Source organism: Lissotriton helveticus, chromosome 10, assembly GCF_964261635.1.
Source record: "Lissotriton helveticus chromosome 10, aLisHel1.1, whole genome shotgun sequence".
Lineage (NCBI taxonomy): Eukaryota > Metazoa > Chordata > Amphibia > Caudata > Salamandridae > Lissotriton > Lissotriton helveticus.
The window spans coordinates 1,114,340,744-1,114,363,257 of record NC_136071.1 but is presented as its reverse complement, the minus strand read 5'-3'; the positions used below and the strand labels follow the sequence as shown (position 1 = coordinate 1,114,363,257).

The 22,514-nt window shown below is 43.2% G+C and overlaps 1 protein-coding gene across 1 annotated transcript in view; it reads right to left on the bottom strand.

Annotated features, from left to right (window-relative positions):
* Positions 1-22,514, bottom strand: part of PIK3R4 (phosphoinositide-3-kinase regulatory subunit 4) — a 195,447-nt gene that overhangs the window by 88,557 nt on the left and 84,376 nt on the right. The window contains exons 12-15 of the mRNA XM_078663885.1: positions 21,282-21,492; positions 15,583-15,748; positions 5,144-5,308; positions 2,137-2,348 (exon numbers count right to left, since the gene is read on the bottom strand). Of these exons, the coding sequence (XP_078520011.1) occupies positions 2,137-2,348; positions 5,144-5,308; positions 15,583-15,748; positions 21,282-21,492 (754 nt within the window). The remainder of the gene's footprint in view (positions 1-2,136; positions 2,349-5,143; positions 5,309-15,582; positions 15,749-21,281; positions 21,493-22,514) is intronic.

The following is a 22,514-nucleotide window of genomic DNA, read 5'->3' as shown; positions in this document are numbered from 1 at the left end:
ACATTGCTAGGCTATGGGGGAGCCCTAACCCACCAAAATGGGCAGACTGGGGCAATGACATGGACTGGTGTATGCTGCAGGAAAAGACCGTGTATGTAGCTAGAGGGTGTCCCCGGAAGTGGGTGGAAGTGTGGACCAAGTGGAACAACTTCAGGGGAGGCATCTGCGAGCCTCCTCCCACCACGCAAACCAGCGCAGAGGAGACATAGGGACGCCAACGGCTCAGTGATTCTAGGTGCTTGTGCGTGTGGCGCTGTTGCTGCCTCATAGGTACAGCGGTGGACTTTACTGTTTTACTTGGTGACCGTATTAGGGGGGGGGGGGGTTGTTATGATTGTTAGCCAACATTTACGAAACGTCTGGGAATATGCTCCGATTTAGGGCTTCTAAAAGAAAAACCAGACCTTAGCTATCCTCATTGGACTCAGGACCACATGCACTTTACGCCGCCGTACCCCCGGGTTGACGGCTATGGGCTGTGTACTCAAGGAAGCAATGCATAAATTAAGTAATGTGCGGCCGGCCCGAAGGGTTGTAGGCTGGAAGCTGTGTATTGTGGAAAAATGCAATAAAGGTCTTTAAAAAAAATTTTTTAAAATAGAATGCCTCACGTGCACCCAAAACCTTGTGCAAAATTCATCCTCACAATATGTCAAACATGGATCAGTATTATACCAGGGCTAGCCAGAATGACCTCAAGAAGGGCCACACCATGTCAAGGATATATCATCAATATGCTAAGTGGGCTAAGCAAAATGTTATAAAGGATGCCCTGCAATAACGTCAAGGACGGACAACTATAAAGCAACAGAAAGCAATAAAATGATCAAGCGAGGGCAGCTCTTAAGTCAAGGATAGCCAAGTGGCCATAACAATCAGAAGTCATAATTAAGAATCCCCCCCTCTTGCTTGTAATCCATCCTCAGCATACAATGGACAGTCTTTTTTTTTTCTCTGATCAAAAGACCCAACAATTGTTATAGATGTACAAGTACTGTCAATTCGATGAAGAATTATCATCAACCAGGATGTAACTATTGGTAGCCCAGTCTGCACCCTCTACTAGCTAACTTACAGCCGCATTACACATTCCGCTTAGCTTTTTGGGCACTGCTTCTTGTAAACAGACAGTCATACTGCATTCTTAGGGTACACCCACTAAAGTTTTCGTCGTCCCAATGATCTGGTCAAAACAACCTGTCAGGCATTAAACTGTGTCATCAAACATTCCATTACCACAGAGCACTAACTTTATCCATCAGCAAAACCTGATGTTCATGTTTGGGATCTAAACATTATATTTAACTACTTGTGATATGGATACTTATAACCGAAAACATCAGACACATACATACACTTACTTGTATTTCTATCTCTGAATTATCTTAAGGTAGCCGATGTTCTCCTGGACATTTATTACAACAGTACAACTCAATGTCACATTTGAATGTTTAGCCTACCTTGTGACTGGGATCACAGTAAAAGGTGTGACTGTGAAGCCACCAAAACAACTGTCTCTCAACAAACTGAACAATGCCATTTGTTCTCCTAAGCCTTTTGCTATACTAAGTCAAAACCACATCTTCCACATATTTGCTGAATTCCCTCAGCATTTGAGCATCTGTCCTCACCAAAACATGAAGCATGTTCCCATGTAACTCTTTATAACCAGACCTAACACATGGGTTGTATTGTTGCACAATCCTTAGAGTGTGGTAGATTTGTGTAATAGCACACCCATAACGCAATCTACCTCCACTGCTACTTACTTTCTTCACAAGGTATGTAACAGCAACTTTTGTCCACTTATAGTAGACTTGCACTCTCCCAACAGAACCACTTATTTTTCACTATTTTTCTCCACAATGCTCATCACTTTATGATATAGTCAAACCATCTAGTGACTACTCCTAAACCGCCATTTTTCTCCATGCTCCCTCCTTTTGATGTAAATATTTATCAGGAGGACACAGCGCATAGACGTCAAGTGTCCACAGTCTTGCCTACATGTGCCCAGGAGGTTCCTACCTCTACATCACTTAGCTAGTCAAACAGGTCTTCTAACACAGGCCACAATGTAATACATTTCAATCCATCAATAAAAAGAATGAAGAGAAATTACAAAGGAAAACTTACCAATACACAGCCAACACTGGCGAATATCTACAGCAAAGGACGTTATGAGACCTAATCGAAGATCATGCTTTAATGTCCATGCATTACTGGAAGATCTCATGTCCCAGCCAACAATGGATCCATTCACTGTTGCGTAGGCCAATACAGACTGAGATGCTGAATTAAACTGGTGCATGTCTACCACACAGCCGTCCTCCTTTGGGTCCAAATTTCTGAAAAGTAGAAAGCAAAAAATGGTAACGCGTTTAAGTTAATGATCACTATTTCTCAGTTTTAGAACCACAGGAATTTAGCATGTTGTAACCTCCACGTGTCATTAGTTGGATTAACCAATCGTAGGTCCTGACTAATATGGAAAGCTGAACACGTGGCCAACCTTGCCATCATTACTTTGAGTCCTATTTGGAAACTGCAGTTATTGCAAGATTGTATTTCAAGGAGAGCGATGGTGGGGATTTGTATGCAATACCTACAAATATACCAGAAACCTACTGCCAGCAATATAGCTCAATGTGTTAAACACATGCCACTGACATCTGTTGTTAACTGCAGGTCATGAATTTGAATCTGGATTAAGTCCAATCTGCATTCTGTCACTAAGAATTCAGGAAATTGTGTACTGTTAAAATCGTTCCTGACCGGCTGTCCTGTGACGGTACCGACGTGGTGGGGGTAGGTGTCTAGATGCCTGATGCCAGAAACAATTAAGGTGAATTACGTATAGTTCTGGCCCCACCAGGTCAGCCGGTGGGCTCCCCGACCAGGGGACATTGTCCCAGGGAGGGCTTCAATGGAGGGTTGATCCCACGACATACTCCAGGTCGTATATCCGATTCCTCCAATTATTGAGGTATCGTTAGCAATTATATGAGCACTTTGGTCCTGACGAATTGCCGTAGGGGCAAGAAACATGTCGACCACACTTTGATTGAGGGTTGAATGAGGTTTGGTCACCATTATTACCACGCCTCTATACCCCTCAATTTTTCTTTTAACAAAGCAGTGAGCCATAACATTAAAGCTTCGCCTAATGGACCCTACTGACTTTTTTTAAACTTCACTCACGCTCACTATTGCACCTTTTCTAGGCCCCTCACACTCACACACCCATTGGCTAAGGAATAAAAGAACTCCGACAAAGTGCAGCACCTAGGGGTGCCCGACAGGCATTGCATCGCCAGCCTGCCGTAGGAGCGAAACACCAATGATGACACTGTACGATCATCGGGTGGGATGACAGTGGTCGTCCAACCGGTGACTTGTGTGAGGTATCCTTAATTCCGCAAAAGGGTGTAGCACCTTCACCTTTCTGGTCAAAACTCTACGTGAGAGAGGTTAGATATAGTTGACTTAATCAGGGGAACTCTGTACAATTTGTTGTTGTTTTCTACCGAAGGACATGTACATTGGACCCCGTGAAAAATTGTCCGGTTTTGTTCCCCCCTTTTTGATATAACTGTTAAAATCGTTTCCAATTGCTACAGTTAGTTCAGTAATTAGAAACTCAAATATGCAACATTTAAAAAGATTTTTATAGTTATGGGCACGTACCCTTTTATATTTTAAAATATCTTCAAGAGAAGCAAATATTGGGGCGTGGGTGAACACTGAACAGGGTGGATGATTAAAGAAGTGCACACGATCTCCTCAGCCAACATAACATGCACCTTTGGTCTGTACATTGGTCTGTGCATCTATATGTTTCTGGTGATTTCTGAGGCTGTGTGCTACCTGAAGCATATTCTTATACTTTGGCAAGTATGAACACTGATCCCCTTCCCATTGGGCAGGCAAGCCCCGCTGCTTACTAGGAGGCTGCTTGGGCCCTGGGTCTCTGCAATAGCTGTGAACTGAAGCTGTCTGGTGGGATCCCACACATGAAACCCCAGGGCCTTTGCTGTGGCATCTGGAGTCAGCCATAGCTGTGGACCTGAGATCGGACTAGCATCTCCAGAGCAATGCGGGTGATACAGACAGAACTCAGGGTGATGTGGCCTCTACGGACAGTGTCTGTACCACAGCAGTTGCAATGTGTGTTTGATGACCAGTTGTGGAAATGTTAAGACTACTCTCATAAGTTATTGCAGGTCAGTTTTATGCTTTCAATGGGTGTTAGAGAAGAATTACAGAAAAACATTTGCGTGGATGGTTCATGCTCAAACCCTGCACATAGATGTATTTTTATTTTACCACAAATGCAAGCTATCAATCCTCAATGTTACATACCTCTCATACACTGGTCTTAGATGGAACGCTTCCCCAAATCTTGCAATGGATTTGAATATCTGCATTTAAGGTACTGTACATCCACTGGTGTAACTTCACTACAATTTAAGGATTGTGAATAGCCCATGGGTTATGGGCAGGCATGTGTCTATGAGAAAGGGTTCTAAATGGGATTTTAAGATACTGCAGGTCACTGGTGAAATTTCACTGCAAGTGCCTGGGTAATGGAGCTGCTATGTTTGCATGTGAATAAAGTGATTCAAAATGGCTTTGAAAGGGAAGGTTTCAATGGAGAATCTCATTGACTAGAAAACCTTTGAAACTGGAGCCTAATAATGCATAATGAAGCACATTTTCCAAATATTTTGGCCATAGGTTTTAGAAACAGTTATGAAGGCAAACTCATTAAGTTATCCAGTTCTTTAGAGTATGTCATAGCACCTAGGAATATTAATTTTTTAAAGGAGGAAATACACATATGTACACATTTAAAAAGTGCTCTGTAGAAACAATGGATGCAGAGCAGAAAGTTGGTGATGTCACAGGATTAGCAGTGTCTATCTAGCCTACAATCTTTGCCAATTTATGCCGTAAAAAGAGGATGCACAAAGTCTACGTTATTGCTCCTGCTGAGACTAAAGACTTCCAAAATTGCTCATTTAAAATCTGAGAGTTCCATGATTTGCAGTCAGTCACAAAGGGACCAGGGATAGCAAAGGATTTGCACTCTAGTATGTGAAGATGTTAGAAGATGAAAAAAGATCATACATGTGTACTGTACCTGCTTTGTAGTGAGTGGATTTTTGGAGATTTAGGAGGCTTGGTAGACTCTATGCCAAGAAGCTGCACAGTGCCATTATCTGAAGCTACAGCCAAGTAATGCGAGCCTAGACAGAACGCAAGCGTCTTAATGTGACCTCCAATGCGCGAGTAGGTGAGTATTGCCCTAAATAAAAAGAAAAAGGGAAACACTGAATCAGATCTGCAGTTAAAGTGAGTAAAATGCTTTCTATAATACTCCTATAACCAAAGTAGCTAATGTCGCAGACACAAAGAAAAAAAAAACAAAGGCTTTACTTCCGACTTTTTAATTGTTTTCAAACAAAACAATGCTTAATTCAGTATCTTAGCAAGAATATGTAAAAAAAGAAAGCGTGTAATTCCAAGAGCCAAGCAGACTCCATCCATCCAGTCAATGGGGCTGACTCAATCTATGCATCCACCCACTGGCCAGCTCCATGGATCCACCTGTTGACTATATGCACCAACTGACTCTTTCATCCATCCATTGGCGAGCTCCATCTTCTATCCATTCACCCATCCACTTACCACATCCAGACATATACCCACCTACTGAATTGTCCATCTAACATGCAAATCCACCCATCCAACACCTAACTCAATTATGGTTCTTCTATTTCATCAAGCTTAAATATCTATTTCAGCGTCTATTTACATCCGTGCTCCACCTCGTCTGTGCTATTTAAATCCATCTATCGAGCTCCCACCCTCCCCTTTGTGGGGAGGGTGGGCGCTCGCCTCTGGTTCAGAACAAGGACACTGCCCAGATAGATTCTGTCTATTGAATGCTTTTTACTATTCCCTGAGGGAATATGAAATAGACGTTTAAATTATATCAGCTTTAGGGAGCAGATCAAATTGCACGGTTAGAGGTGCATATAAACTACAGGACAAATCAGAATTACAAAGTTGCTTGAATTAATGCATATTCATGCATAATTACAACATCAGACGAGTATGATCCTTATTATTGTCCCTTTGTACAATTTTGGCACTAATAAGACACCTTAGTAGCCTTGATAAGTAGAGTGTAATGGAGCAAGTGTAGACTGTGACATGGAAACATGGCTGTCAATATGAACTTTTGGCATCAAAAACAAAGTGATGGATAGAATGTATGAATTAATCTCAGCCACTGGCAATCACTCTGGGCCGCATCAATCCATCCTTTTTTGTCCAAAATGCCACCTCAGTTCAGACCGAGACAAATCCAAATCAGTCTTGCCCTTGCTCCAATGGAGATAGTCCAGCCTGAAATTCCAGGCCAGGTCCTGGGACTTGTTGACCTAGTGTTATACGGGGTTATTTAAGACTACAAGTCCCAGAGTTCTAATAAAAAAAATAAAAAACTGGCCTATTGACTTGTTCATAGGTGCTCCCGCTGAAGACGTCCAAATGGGAAACAAAGGGCTCTCCTTCCGACAGCTGCCCCACCCACATACTTAGAGAGGTCTTCTTAGCTTGCCCTGAACCCCCGTTGACCCTCCTCAACACTCTCTCTCACAGGGAACGGTCCCCAACTTTTTCAAGTCGGCAACTATTGTTCCCGTCTTGAAAAAGGCTGGAGCAGATCCCTCTTCCCTTTCCAATTTCCGCCCCATCTCCTTACTCCCTTTTTTGGGTAAGATCTTGGAGTCCCATGTCACCACCTGCCTTAGCTCCTTTATTGAGGAATCCCTTTACCTAGATCCTCACCAGGCGGGCTTCCGTCCAGCTCATTCCACAGAGTCTGTTGTTCTCTCTGTGCTGGACTAGCATAGAGGTGGGGCTGACATCAATTCCCCTCAGGCCCTGGTTCTCCTTGATCTGTCCGCTGCTTTCGACACGGTCGCCCACTCCATCTTACTCGACCGTGTCGGGGCGCGGGCATTCGGGGAACTGCCCTGGCATGGGTCACCTCATTCTTAGAAAACCGCCACCAGGCGGTCCAGTTGGCTGGTTTCTCTGCTTCCTCCCGCTCGGTTTCTTGTGGTGTCCCCCAGGGATCCTCTCTTTCTCCTCTACTCTTCAATCTTTACATCTTTCCTCTCATTTCTGCCCTTCAGTCTATGGACGTCACGGTGTTTAATTACGCCGATGACCTCCAACTCATTTTCAATCTTTCTCCCTACCCCGCTTCTGTTCTTAACTTTCAATCTATAATGCTCTTCATCAGGGACTGGATGAATTCTAATCACCTTAAATTGAACCCCAATAAGACCGAGCTAGTACTCACGGGCGGCCTCTCCAGTCCCTAGTCATCTATATTCTGGCCCCCCTCTTTGGGCCCCTCCCCCTCTCCCTCCATCTCCGTTAAAACTCTTGGGATAAGAGTCAGCGCTGCCCTCTCTATGCATTCTCTTATAAGCGCTGTGGTATCGTCTTGTTTCCTCAAGCTTCGCGTCATACGCAAGATCTCTCGCTTTTTCTCCACTGCAGCCTTGAAAATCATTCTACTTGCCATGATTGTTACGCGCCTGGACTACGGCAATGCGCTGTATGCTGGGGTTCCCGCATACGAGCTGCAACGTCTCCAACTGAGTCAGAATCAAGCCGCTCGCCTAATTTTTAAACTGCCCAAAAACCACCACGCTACCCCCTTCTCAAATGCCTAAACTGGCTACCTCTATCTGAACGTTCCCTTTTCAAAATGGGCTGTTTGATCCTTCAGGCCTTAGCAGGCAGCGGGCCAGCATTCCTAGCTTCTAAAATCACAGCCTATGTTCCTAGCTGGGACCTGCGGTCTCTTCCAAGCTCCTTTTATGTGTCCCCCGATTCAGGAAGAAAAAACATGGCGGCATGAGGTTCTCTACCCTGGCCCCGGTCTTATGGAATGCTCTTTCCTTGAGTATCAGAACAGCTGCCTCCTACTCGATCTTTCACAGCACTCCCAAGACCCAGCTCTTCTCACGCGCCTTCTCCCAATAGGCGGTCTCTCTCCCTGCCCTGTCTGGTCTGTCCGTCCTCCGCGCCAAGAAACCGATTGGTATACGAGCGCTTTATAAATGTTTTAACTTCAATTTCAAGGGCTGTGCTCATCAGTTCCAGGGGCGTGTTTGATTGCCAACTCGTCAGTTCTGGGCAGGACTTACAGGGAGAGGGGAAGGGGCGCCAAGTGCTTGTTTTCTGTCGGACTCTTGTTGGCTGAGCGCTGGTTAAATTATACAGAGTGCCGGGTTAACAACAACAGCGGCGTGCGCATTTTCAGGATCAGCAAGGAGAGCTTGAGAGTTTACATAATCTACATTACTTCTCCACTAAGCAGGCATGTACTTACAGGGTGTCATCCTTATTTGTAATATCATGCTGCGCTTCTCCTCCAGGCAGCCCTGTTCTTCTACAGCCCCATTCAGTTGCATGTTCGTCCATTTCGTTTTAAGCCACCAGTGTTTCTTGCAAGTTGTACGCCATTGATGCATTGCAGTTTCTCTCACACACATTCTTTACACGTGACTGTGTGATTTACTCTCTGGAGTGTTTCTCTGAAGTAATCCTTCTCTCCTGTTGCACTCGCTCCCGTACTGTAGCTTCCTGCTCCTTTGCTCATTTCCTAATAGCCTTAATAGTTTAACTTTTTGATTGTTTTTAAGAAATAACTACAAAAAATGCTTTTTGTCGATGCATGTGCTTATTTTGATCCAGTGCTTGCCGAGACACGCCGAAGGACTCGATCTATTAATGATAGAGGGAAAGCACATTTCAGAGCATTTACTGAATGAAACTGACTGGGGCAGCCAGCGGAGCCGAGCGGATGATCGATTGTCAGTTTATTCCACGGTATGTGTCATTTTTGCCATTTAGCAGCACAAGCAGGTTCTGAAGCTTGAAGTAAAGCCAGGCCTGTGGCAGGTCAATTGACATGTTTGTGCATAACACCAAAGGAATAACATTTCCTCGAGTGCAATGAAACCAAGAGATACACAGAAACTCAAAGAACAACCATCACTCTAAAGCTCCTCCCAGCATTTAGGTGACTGTACGCAAAGGAGCGGGGTTGTGGTCCGTCGGCATAAACGCTCGACGCTGGTGCTGGCAACCAGGGTTCGAGCCTCAAGGTCACGTCCACATCCTGTGATTCTGGGCACATCACTTAATCTCCCCGTGCCTGAATGTGTAATGTAAATACGGTGCTCATGTAAAGCTCTCAAATACCTTCGGGTCGAGTTCGTGCTATATAAAATATGCACAAAAGAAACATCCAGCTCTGACCTCTGTCTGTTAAAGAAGTACAACATAAATTTTATGTAAGGTTCCGACATTTCTATTTTTTGGTGTGTGTGTCTCTGTGTGTGTGTGTGTGTGTGGCTCTGTGTGTGTGGCTCTGTGTATGTGAGTGTGGCTGTGTGTGTGTGGCTCTGTGTGTGTGTGTGTGGCACTCTGTGTGTGTGGCTCTGTGTGTGTGTGGCTCTGTGTGTGTGTGGCTCTGTGTGTGTGTGTGTGTGTGTGTGTGTGTGGTGCTCTGTGTGTGTGGCTCTGTGTGTGTGTGGCTCTGTGTGTGTGTGGCTCTGTGTGTGTGTGGCTCTGTGTGTGTGTGGCTGTGTGTGTGTGTGTGTGTGTTGTGGGTGCAAATGCAATAGGTCTCGCATTTGCGAGAGATTAAGCTATTGGCATTGTAAATGACAATGCCATTTATTTATCTGTTTTCAAAACCAACACATAAATAAGACTATTGTCATTTACAATGCCAATAGCTCTAACTTTTGCAAAGGCGAGACCATTGCATTGTAAATGCTGGTTATGACTACGAGCTTGGCACAGTACTATGTAACTTTGGCTAGTCCACAAGCTTGCCACATCTGCTAACCCACTGATCTTCTAGCTTGATATTGCCACACTCTCTATAAGAAGGCCTTCTGCCAGCATTTCCTTGACTTCAACAGTTACTCTTAAAAATGCTCCTGTCAATCCAAATTTCTGCAGTAAATCTGTTTGGAAAGGTAGCTCTAGCCAGTCTAAAATTACAGTTTTGGACGTGCAAACATTGTTTCCTAGCTTCCATTATCTGAGGAAGTAGTGGTAGGTAGGAAATACCTTCACTTTTGTTTTATTGTATTAAAACACCACCTATGTCTAAGAACTTGCTGTACAGAGAACAACAAACAATAAGCATTTAAAAGTGGTGTATAGGGAACTGGGCATTTGTTGCAGTTACCCTTCCACATATACACCCACACACACAAACTTGTTGCCCCCTTTTTAGCTACTAGATGCTGATTTTTTTACTCTGACATGGCACTGAAGCCTGCTAAACAGATCTCAGTGCCAGTGATCCTTCCCTAAAACGAGGTTCAATCTAATTGTGAACACCTAAACTGGATAGTGGACCATCTCGCCTGCGATAGGCACCAACTTCCGAACGTATACCAGTATTTTGTAAGAAACAAAGCAATTCTGTGTGCAAACTTCAACAGTGCCCTCCGTCCAAGGGCACCACCCTTTCCCGCAGGTTCACTCGTATATGTAAGCTGTATCAAAGCTGCACCACTTTCCAATTATATACAATCAAATCAATTTATATTCAGTCCGTTTTGAAAAAGTAATGAGGTTCCCTCTTTATTGTTTTTTTCTTAAAAGAGATACAGCCAACGCGTTTCGTTCTGCGAACAGAACTTCTTCAGGGCATTTATAAATTCTGCGATACCAATAGGTAATTGGTGCGTGAGGTAGTAGTCTCTCACTTCGGATTATCCTTTAGAGATTGTACTCGTATATCTTACATGAAGAACTTTTCATATTCAAGCAGAAATCAATTCAAATAACGGGTGTGATGTCATGATATGATAAGTCACTCGGAATTCTCCAATCAATATGTGCATTGGACACAGCACACACCGTACCTTCCAAGGGGGCCAGTGCGCCCAGCTTGACCTCTTGGCGTTCCGATTCCCACCCGTGATTCCCAAAACTGGCTGGATATAAATTGATTTGATTGTATAACATTAAATCTAACTGTGCTACAATTGGCTAAGGACTTTAGCACCCCTGTAAGTCCCTAGTAAATAGTACTGCAGAAACCTAGGGCATGAGAACTAAAGAGGGTCCCTAAGGGCTGAAGTATATCTTATGCCACCCAGAGAGAGCCACATTCAAATTCCACACAGACTGCCAGTGCAGGCTGTGAGACATGGTGCAAACCATGAGTGAAAACATGACGCACGTGTGTCATGTCAAAGACACTGCATTTAATAGATGTAAGTCACCCTTACAGCAGGCCTTTAAGCCCTACGGTAGGGTGCATTATATTTTATGGGAGGACATATCTGCGTGAGTAGATAAGTCCCTGTGATGTCTAATTCTATCACTAGATAGTGCAAGTGATCAGGGAAGCCATTTTAAAAGCATGTGCTGGACACTTGTGAAAATCAGTTCCCCAGTTACATGATGGCTCAACCGAAAGTAGGGATGTTTGGTATCAAACATTTCGTATTAATGAACCCACAGGGATGCCAGAGTTGGATTTATTTGTACATGCACACAGAGGGCACCTTAGAGGTGCCCCCTGACAACCTACCAGCCTCCGGTGTGTTGACTGACTGGTTCTTGCCAACCTGCCACCAGAGCCAAGTTTCTAACCCCCAAGGGTGAGGGCCTTTGCTCTCAGGAGGTCAGAAACAAAGCCTGCTCAGGAAGAGGATGTTCACACCCCCTCACCCGGGATAACCTGCTGATTCCAAGGCAGGGGAGCTTCAAAGAAGCCACGCCTTTGACAGACGAGTCTGGCTTCCCTCACAAGAGAGGAAGTTGACCCCCTTTGTCCAGAGCCCTTTGGCACCTGAACATGCCAGACAATTAGCTAGTCAGAGAAGCATGCCCACCCCCAGGCTAGTACCATCCCTAAGGTGGGGTACCTGAAGTGGACAAAACATTTCAGAGTTGGCCTACTTGATGATGGCAAACTTAGGGATTCTGGGACAGGGTTATGCTCTCTTCCCACAGAGAGTGGTCCTATAGGAGGCGTTGTGACCCCAGGGGTAAGTAGCCCACTGCTACTACCCCTCACCCACCTTAATGCCCCTACATTGAGTAATTAGGGGGCCCCCTGATACCAGATCTTCAGATTCCAAAAGAGAAGGACAGGACAAAAGTCCCGTCATGAGAACCGAGGAGCAATGACTGACAAAGGACCAACCCTGCCAGCCTGACTACTGCTCCCAACAATCGTGGAAGAAGCAGACTTGCCCTACCACTGTGCAGTCTCTAAGAAACCTAGAGGGCTGCCAGTGCTTTGCCAATGGCCTGAAACTCCTTTGCAGTAGAGGAGCTACTCCCCCGCAGCCGCAGGCACCAAAGACGCAAGATGTGGTCCCCGAGTTGCCACTCTTTGGCCAGCCCGACATAGTAGCTCCCCAGGAAGATGACCCTGTACTCCTGAAGGTAAGATATGTCTCTCCACCAAATGTGAGGACACCAGGACTAATCAGAGCCGCACAGGAGCAATACCCGGGTAACGGACCCCTTGCAGCAGCCCAGTTCGGACACCACAACCGAGGAAGATCGACCTGCAAGTCGAGGGACTTCAGGGACAGTGAGCCCCACATTGAGAGTGGCCCAGCTGTCCGGTTTGCCCCTCTTCTGCAAAACAGACGCCACCCGACGCCTCAAAGCACCTATGCACCTGCACTCCCGAGCCCGAGTCGAAGGGAGGTGATGTGCCAATGGGGTCCCCAGACCCACAAGAGCAAAGCCCATGCTTGGGTTTGCCCAGACTGGACTTCCTGTCACCGCCTGCAGTCTCTTTCTGCAGGTTTCCTCCAACCACAAGAAACTCCAACACGGGATCCGACGCCAAAAGACACCACTGCAGCCGAGCCCCACAGCTGGAGAAGTGGACCAAAGGTGTCCTTGTGTGCAAGATGATCTCAAGGGTTGAGCCCCCTATGGGTTTCCCCAGACTGGTTCCCCAGTCCCAGCTTTCAGCCTCTTTGTAACCAGACCATTCTCCCATTGAAGTGAATGGGACACCTGACGCCGTGACACACTTCTGCACCCAGACGCCCAGGGCCTCCTGAGTTGACCTTTGTTGTGGCTTTGGACCTTGTCACATACTCAACTTAGGTCCAGAAGAACGGTTCCATAAGTCGCAGACAAGTGTCCAAATGCAATACATGTTTTTTTTTCCATATGATAACATTGCTGATTTAGAAAATGCAGTGTCCATTTTTGAAAAATGTAAAAATTTCATAACTCGAAAAGTACTTATCCGATTCTGATGATATTGATATCTAAATTAATATAAAGGAACGTGTTATTTTTACAAATTGGTGTCAGATTTCTTTATTGAGTATGGTCTCACTTACTGCCTTTGTGTGTGAAATAAATGCTTAGCATTACCCTCTATTATGCCTAACAGCTCGCCCACACCACCACAAAGGAAAGCATTTAGGGTGTCATTTTTGTCCCTGTAATTCCTCTAGGGTTTGCCTGGACTCTCTGCATGGTGTACCTCTTTTAGGTCCAACATATAAAGAGCCAGATTTCTACTTGGTGAATATCAATGTAGATGATAAAGGTGCACAGGAAGGATGGTTTAGCTTTGAAAAATTCTAATAGCTGTCAGGTTCAGCCTTGTACAGAGAGCGGGATTTCACCAAAGCCCAAAAAGTGTGCAAGGAGGAAGAAGAGTGCATAGATTAAGGTAGGGCGTCAAACAACTTATAAGTAATATAGACAGAGGATTTACATTAGGAAGAGACGCATTGAGGAAGGGAAAAAACAGCTAAAAATTGGAAGCAGAGCCAGGAGGCAGAAGGTGTGTAGTGCTGAATCATCAAAGAATCAGCCAAGCAGCAAACAGCTTCACTCGTGTTTCAAAGTCGCGCTCTGACACTGCTGGAAGGAGGACAGAGGGAAAATGCCTCATGGGTCTGACCCCTGTATACCTAAGTAAGGCCTATTTGTCTTAGAAATAAAAATACAGAGGAAGTCCTCTTTCTCCAAAGAGGGTTGAGGGTTAATTTTCTTCAATCAGATTTAGCATTTGTTTAAATTATGTTGTATTAAGATAAATTGACAAATAAAATAAAAACCTGTTCCCAATGCACACCTTGTGGTCTAGGAATTATTCAAAATGGTATAAGTCTGGTGAGGATTAAGGGTGGTCGAAGTTGGCGGAGTACCACTACGCAGAATTCTGCGGAGTTGAACAAAAACTCTGTGACCTCCACTCCATAACTCCGTTCCGTCTCATCCCAATTAATAAAACAGAAACCTTGCATACCTTTAGTTAAACAACAAGTAACTATCTTTACATGCTAAAATGCATACAGTCATCTCACAAAAGTGAAAATGAAAATATAGCAAGCAGTGAGAGAGGGAGACGAGATTCTAGAGGGCAGTGAATATTATAGTATCCAATATCAAAACATTCCTCAAGCGGCAGGGGCTCTCCCGGCTCAGCTGAGAGCTACTACTATAATATTCACTGCACTCTAGAATCTCGCCCCATACTGCTTTGCTGGGCCTTTGGTTGGCATTGTATTTTTGCCTATAACTTTGCTTGGGGTGGTCCTAGGAGGATGGGACCACCATCGAATAGTTCAGCATGATGTGCTCTTTGTGTTCAAGGCATCTACTTGGTGCTCCCCCTAGGTTAAGGGGGACCCCAAAATCATCACCTCTCTCATTGCCTGATATTTTTCAAAGCTCCGTTTTGTGAATTGGTTATATGCTTTTTAGCATGTAAAGGTAAAGTTGTTTTATTAGTAGGAGTTTTTGCTTGAATTCAGTGTATTCAATGTAATGCGTAGTTAGCAAATCTCCGCAACCTCCGCTAGCAGAGCGGAGTTCATTGCCCACGGTTACTGTGGATCTGACCACAATTAGATGCAAGGTACAATAAAAAATGGGACAGCCTAGAGAAGCCCTTGGCTGCGTCCTACTGAAAGGCCGAAAAACATGAATAGAGCTCGGGGTAATGCAAGGGCAGTAGACAGGTAAATCCATCTCTATAGACTGCCTGTAGAACGCTCTTAGAAAGTGGCAGTGTCATCTGGTGAGCCATTTTTCTGGGCTAGCCAGTGGTTCAAGCACTCCCAAATAATTGAAAATGGAGAACGCAGGAATTAGCTTTGTACATTTATTTGCATTGTTGCAGAGTACGGCTTTCATTCAAATCATTGCACTGACTTATCAAGACAAAAACCCAAAAATGAATAATGCGATGGCACATCTAGTTTACTATCTCCATAGACCCAAAATCATCAAGAACTTTCTTTATGTAAAACATTATTGAAAACTGGCAAAAGGCTATTATTTTGGCATATTACATGAAAGCAATGTTCCAACTTTATGTGAGCTTGATCCATATACCTAAATGCCAACAAAGGTAAGTTACTTGGACAAATTAGCTGAGGAACTAGAAACCTGACATTAATCAGAAAACCATGCGCTGCTTGAAATGGAGCCTTGTTGTTTACACTCTATTTCAAAGTAAATGATTACCTGGTTGTCGTGGTCTTGCCTTCCATTTTCTGGCCATTCCAGATTTTCACAGTTCCATCATTAGAGCAAGTGGCAAAAATTGAATGTTCATCAGAGACTCTAATGCGATTTACTGGTCCCTTGTGCTCATGAAGATGCGCCACCAGTAAACCTTTAGGTCTCCATCCTAAACCAAAATATGAAAAACCTATTAATTCATTCATGTACTAATGGAAAATGAGTAAAGCATAGACAATCATAAAGAAAGGGGGAGTACAATGACTGGGGGCAAGTGAAATAAGCGTGTGCTACTTTATTTGTCAAATTTCTCTATTTTCTTAAAGCAGGTGAATAACTGGAAGAAAATGTCAGTACCTTGTGAACAATAGCCATCTTTGGAGATTCTGGTGCTGTTATGCATGTTTAAAAATGTCTCAACCAGATGCAGTTGCTTTAAAGTAAACATTAAAACAGTGATCATAAGCCCCTCCACATGCCATTCATCTACCTACGTGCCACTAACAGACACAACAAAAGTCTTACATACTTAGTCAGTCACGCACGGTGGTAGCACACCTCTTGTCATTGAAGAATGAGGTCTAAGAGAACAGGAATATGAACGAGTTGTCAGGTTTTGCTGCTGCCCCGCCACCTCAACTGATTGAAAACATATTTCACAACACGCAATACTGGCTGGAGAAGACAGCACCCAGTCAGTGACAAGCAAGTAGATGAAGGAGGGCTTCTGGCTCTGGTGTATTGATTATTTTGTAGCTCACTGTAGGTGCCTGAAAACATGGTGGTCTACATTATCTAGGCAGCAGAGATCGCCAAAATGTGCCTGTAGGGATGAATGTTTGGTCGAACACTCACCAAAGGAAGACAGGCACCAGACCACTTTCATTTTTAGAAACTCACACACACGCACATTCGCATAGCCCAAAACAAATGAGGTTTACTGCAGGAAAGCTGCTCTTTCTGCAGGATCAGACTGGAGTTTTTCCCTTTGGCTGGGAACTATATTTTTGCTTTATGTAGAACTCTGTGCACTTTATCCCTGCTAACCTATGATAAAATGCCCGAGCGCCCCCTTTCAACAAGATGAAATTGGCAAACCCCTAACTGGCAAATTTAACTTACTTGTAAGTCTCCGGTATAGGGTACAAAGTGTACTCAGGCTTGTAAGTGTAATGCCACCAGTGAACTGCAGCACCCATTGTGCCACCCACCTCAGTGACAATACAAACATGACTGCAGGCCTGCCAGTTGTAGCCTAGCCTGGCTGTTGCAGTTTTAAACTGCACATTTAACATGCCAAAATAACTTCTTTTGACAGGTCAAAACCTTAATTTTAAATATTTAGAAGTCACCCCAACATAGACTTTAATGCCCAAAAGGCAAGGTGCATGGTAATCAAAAGTAGCACATATAAGAAGTGAATGTTAAACATGTCCTTAAAGTGAAAAAGCTCCAAAAGCTATTTTCACTGTAACAAGGCTGGCTGTTCTATAGGAAAACACAGGGTTCCATTACTACATGTAATAATGCTAATTGTGATTAGGAAACAGCTAATTTCTACCTGCCAGTAATTAGCATTAGAAGGTGTTTGAAAACTGCTCCCAAAGCAGAGAACAAAAGCCTGGATATGGGGTGGTGATGTTGTTAACTTGACAGGATGACCAGTGGAGTTGGGCACAGAAACTGCATTAACGTAAAAGAGGCCTCTCCCGTCACAGGCAAAAGTTAGCCGACACCTAGGCACCTTTACACCCGCCAGGGAGAGCCCAAGCACAGTGGGCCTCTTTTAGCCATTACAGAGTGAAATAATGATGTCTGCTGACGTTTCACATATAATGAGTGAATTACCAGACAAATATCCGGGAGACCTGGTGCACTGCTAAAGTCACTCAGTTGAGTGTACTACACAGAAACATTTTGCAACGCATAATCAGTACCATCATTATCAGGATACTATTAAACATTTGTATCACCACATTCAGAGAAACTTGTAAACTGTAGTCTTCAAATGTTGACTTGATGCTTATTTTATTTAGAGTTCATGGAAGTTGTTAAAGGTTTCACAAATACTAAATGTATACAGGTTCTGTGGGCATCATGATATAAATTAAAAATCCCAATGCATTTCTGGCATTAACATTTGCCCTGCTTCAGGGGAATCTGTGGAGAACAATAGTATACAATATAGTATGTTTGCCTCATACAGAGAAAAAAGCTACAAACTTACAATAGAAATGCAGGAAGAAGTATAGTCTACTTAAAGTCTTATATACTGGCGATCGTGGTAAACAACTGGTTTAACTTAAAGAGAAAAAATGAAAAAAGAGATTGAGGAAAGCATGTGTGTTAGGAAAGCTACCAAGCCACCAGATAAATAATGAATGGAGATGGATAGAAATGCAGGTGATTTAGCACCCGAGTGAGCTGAGTCGAGAGTTTTGACACGTGGCAAGCGATGAAATGAATCCTTACCCAGTTAGGTCAAAGACGCAAAAAAGCGGTGAGTGAAGGGTAAACTTCACGAAGAGCCAAAGCCGCATGGCGGCTAATCTCTGCGGATAAATGGCTGTGAAAAAGATTGACACGAGCTATTGTGACTGTTGAAAAGCTGTGAGATTAGAAAATCTAATGGTACATAACTAACTTACCAACCGGGGTTTAGAATCGGTGAAGCGACGTGTTTTAAATATCACATAGGTGGAGAACACCATTGGAGCAAAGCGGTTCTCGACGTTTCACATATAACACTTGTGGTTTAAGACTTCTGCCATCTCCAAAAAGCTTAAAGTCAAGACCTGGGAACCTTGACCCTATTGATTAGTTTGTTTCCAGGAGTCATTCCCACCCACTAACTCATGCCAGGGATAAATGTGGCATCTCCGGGTACCCACTTCAGAACACTCCTGGGCCTAAGGAAGATCAGCAGAGGACTGGACCTGCTATCTGTGACAGGAGAAGAGCCCTGAAGGACTGGACCAGTTCTCTCTTGCACCCAGGACAAAGAAGTGGACTCGAAGGATCAGCTGACTTCTCCTGCAACTGCCCACCTGACCAGTGGCAACTAGACCCTGCTTTTGGCCTCTGCCTGACACCCTGTGACTCTCTAAGTGCCTTCCCTGAGGTCCTGCGAGACTTTAAAAGTCTGCTACTATGGTGGGTTGGGACCTAAAATACTAAAGAAAAATGTAAAATCTTTCACCAGGATGGACCCGGTTGTTGTATCCAATCGCGATCAGCATTAACATTTACCTAATTTCTAGTCTACCGCAACCATTGACTATCATTGGCACTTTATGCTTCCAGGCATTATTCCTAATTCCCATCTCCGATTCCCCTGGTTGAATTTTTGTCGTATTGGTGTCATTTTGCTGTGTACCATAGATGCGAGGGGTTTGAGCCCAGGTTAATTTGGTGGCTTTAAGGGTTTACCCTGACCAGGGTTGTGATTATTCCTTGAAGTTGGTAGTCGCCTGCCCCAATTGATAAACCACTTTCTTACAGTTACTATGCACTCAACTATCCAATGGGGAATGGCCAGTTATTCAAATAACCAAACCATTATCGTTTTTCCAAAAGACAGGTTCTGAGTATGTCTTATGAGATGAACTGACAAGAAACTGCAGAGACAACATGCCATATACATTATTAAGGAGAACTTATAATGTAAAGGGAAGAATTTGCATAACTTAACGACACAGGCTGTGATCATGGCAATACCTATGCTGAATAAATACTACAGATCATTAGAGCTACAGATCACCCACCCCTGCTGACGGAAAGTGGATCTGTAAGTGACACGTAGAGTTAAGTCTTATTTACAGCTTATACACATTTCTGACCACACACAATGTATGATGTGGGGACACATCCTAAAGGCCTTCTCTGGTGGGTGCAGAAAACATTTCAATCATGTTCAACAGCATGGCTTGACATATTTAAGACCCCGAGATGCTTTTGGTAAGATGTGACATTTCAGAGCTTGTTATTCATCCCAGAGCATTCATCAATGGCTTGCATCTTAAACAAACGCCTGATGCAGAACCAGTTTTTATAGGTACCCTGTTATGATTGTGTTCTATCTTAAAGGCATTTGTGAATGCCATTACAAACTAAACAAATTGGGCATATCACTTTGCAGCAACTAGAACAGACTGCAGCTGTATTGATGATCTCTCAACCATCAAGAATGTCACTCGAGTCATTCTCTAAATCACACGACTTCCAGAAATTTTCAAAATGTTCTAGGTGTATAATGTCAACTGGCTCCCACAGTGGATAACAGAAATGGCTGTGACTTGCACCACAAATATTATGTAAACATTTATATATGTGACGTCTACTCTGGTGTACCCAACTGTGACTAAACTTTCAGAGACTAAGGATGCTATTCCTCTTCCCCACTCCCCTAGGAGTAGAAAAGATTATATCTAGTGAATAAATGAATTAACAAAAACTTCAGTACTGGACACAAACGCAAAATGTTTTGTCCCCAGCCATTAATCAGTCTCATCTGACCGAGCATTTTGGTTCATGGATAAGAAGCTTCAAACCTCTTGCTTACCCTCAAAAAGACAATGTTCAGGATCAGTACATAATACAAACACAGAGTTGTCCCTTAAAAGATCATTCCTAGAAAAATGCCAAACAGAGCATAAGGGAGAAGAAACAACTACAGTCGTAAAAGTGAAGATGTGCTAAAATATATAACATGGATTAATATTGTGAGGAATCTGGAGCAGGCACATTTCCACTGGCATCTTTTCTACACAGGAACATTTGAGAAAATACGTTTGAGGTATAGCAATTATTTTACATAAAAAAGCTACACTGCAGTAGGATAATATTTAATAACTGTGTAACTACTAGGATCTATATTTGCAATGGAAGTTAGGTACAGTAGTTTACTTCTGTTATCTGCATGCAGCACAATCAAGAGAAGTAGTAACAGCAGACAAATTCAAGAGATGTTAAGATAGCCAGCTCATTTTTTAAACCATAGCAGACCTGATCTTCGTTAAGCAAGAAAGGGGTCAGTTAGAGTATGAATTGGGTATTAAATAGACAGATTCAGGGCTTTAGTTGTAGAATAGATGTTCAATAGCTAAAGGCCCATATCAGGAATCTTGACTATATTTTCTCACAAAATTAAGCAGACAGGCAAGCAGTTCTTTATTTCCTCCCAGTGGCGCAACTAATAAAATTTATGTCTGCCCCTCTCAAAAATCTTCAGTGGCATTTTGAATTTGGTCTACTTAATACTGCCTCCTCAGGGATTAAGAATTCTGTAGAGTCGTTCTGATCCATCATCAAATGGGGAAGCAGACAAAACATGGAGGAAGGCATTTAAGGTTCAAATGTCCACTATTGTTGAACAACATGCCCAGATGAAAAGCCAAATAGATTCATCTTAACAAGACATAATACTCCTCCCGATCAGGGTTTAAGCCAATCAGAATATTCTGTTAGATTACCAAGGCAACACCATTAATTCAATCAAAGTGGAATACATCTGGACATGGCTGTTCAATTTCTACTCAATGAGGGACAGCTTGAGCATCCCATGTCTGAAAATCCCAGAATGCATCATGTCATGTCATATAAAAACCTTCATTAAATAAATTTGTAACAGTACTGATAGCTTGTGTTGTTTTGGAGGGGGGTACCCTTTACTGTGAGAACAAATCAACCATGTGTGTCATTACCTGGTGGTGGGGGCTTGCTCTCCCACTCTGCATTATCCATCATTAGTTTGGCTTTTCTCTCTGCATTACATTGCTCCCTCTTCTGTTGAATCAGCTGCTGAAGTTCAGTTTTGCAGGTGGTGATACGAATTTGGCAGGTTGACGGCAAGGTGGCACTAGTAAAAATTGGTAACGTGGGTCGGCGAGGTAAGGCAGTTGCACCTTCAGTGGCCTACAAAACCAGTTGCAGAAAATTAAGAGCATACACTCACTGGCCATATGAAATAACAACTCATCATGCATTCAGGTTTTAAGTAAAGCACTTTTCATAAAACATTTTATTATGCAGCTGGTATAGATCATTGATTAATTTTTATTAATTCATTCAGCTTTGTTGAAAGGTAATCCAAACTGTGCACCAACAAGTAACACTCAGGTCTTGCTAGCTTAATTCTATTTTCTTGCTTTGATTTGGAATGTGAACAATTATCCTTTTAAGGTAGCATGTCAGTTGCTTGGTCAAATAGTCTGGCAATGCCTAACTGTCACTTGTCAGATCCATTTAAAAAGTGAATAGGAGCATATTTTCTGATGCTACATTTTCGTGTTTCTTAATGAGGATTTGTAGAGTGGTATAATATTCCATGTGCCATGGCTTTCATATCTCAGCAATATAAAGAATGGCACTACTAATAAAAGTGACAAGGGGCTGTAGAGAAGAAGTCATTCAACCATTGCAAAGTAAATGGAAACCATCAACTCCTTTCACAATAGCCACTTACTCAATATTATTTCCCAAATAATTAGCGACAGACTTTCTCCAAATCGTTCATGAATTTTGTTTGGCCGTGACAGTGGCAAATCAGTATGGGCCAGGCGCTTTCTATTTATCACAGTTTTAAAAGCGTGTAATTTAATAGGAAAAAGTGAGTGTAACTGTTATGTTTCTGGGGAAAAAATGAACTCCATAGAGGAATCTACTCACATTTTTTTATTTTATGATAATGGGATAAGTGTGAAACTTTCCTCAACTTCAGTGTTATGTGACTTTTTAATTTATTTTTAGAATCTTAAATTTGCAATTACCTGTCTTAGTAAATGATTAGCATAGTTTGTGCATATTGACCATCTGCCTAGCTCCTGATAGTTGATTTTCCATCACTTTCTCCCTTTCCGTTTTTGCTTAAAATTTAAAGGCGAAAAATGGAAACAGAAACAGAAAACAGCATAGCTGCTCACAAGCTATGAGTCGCT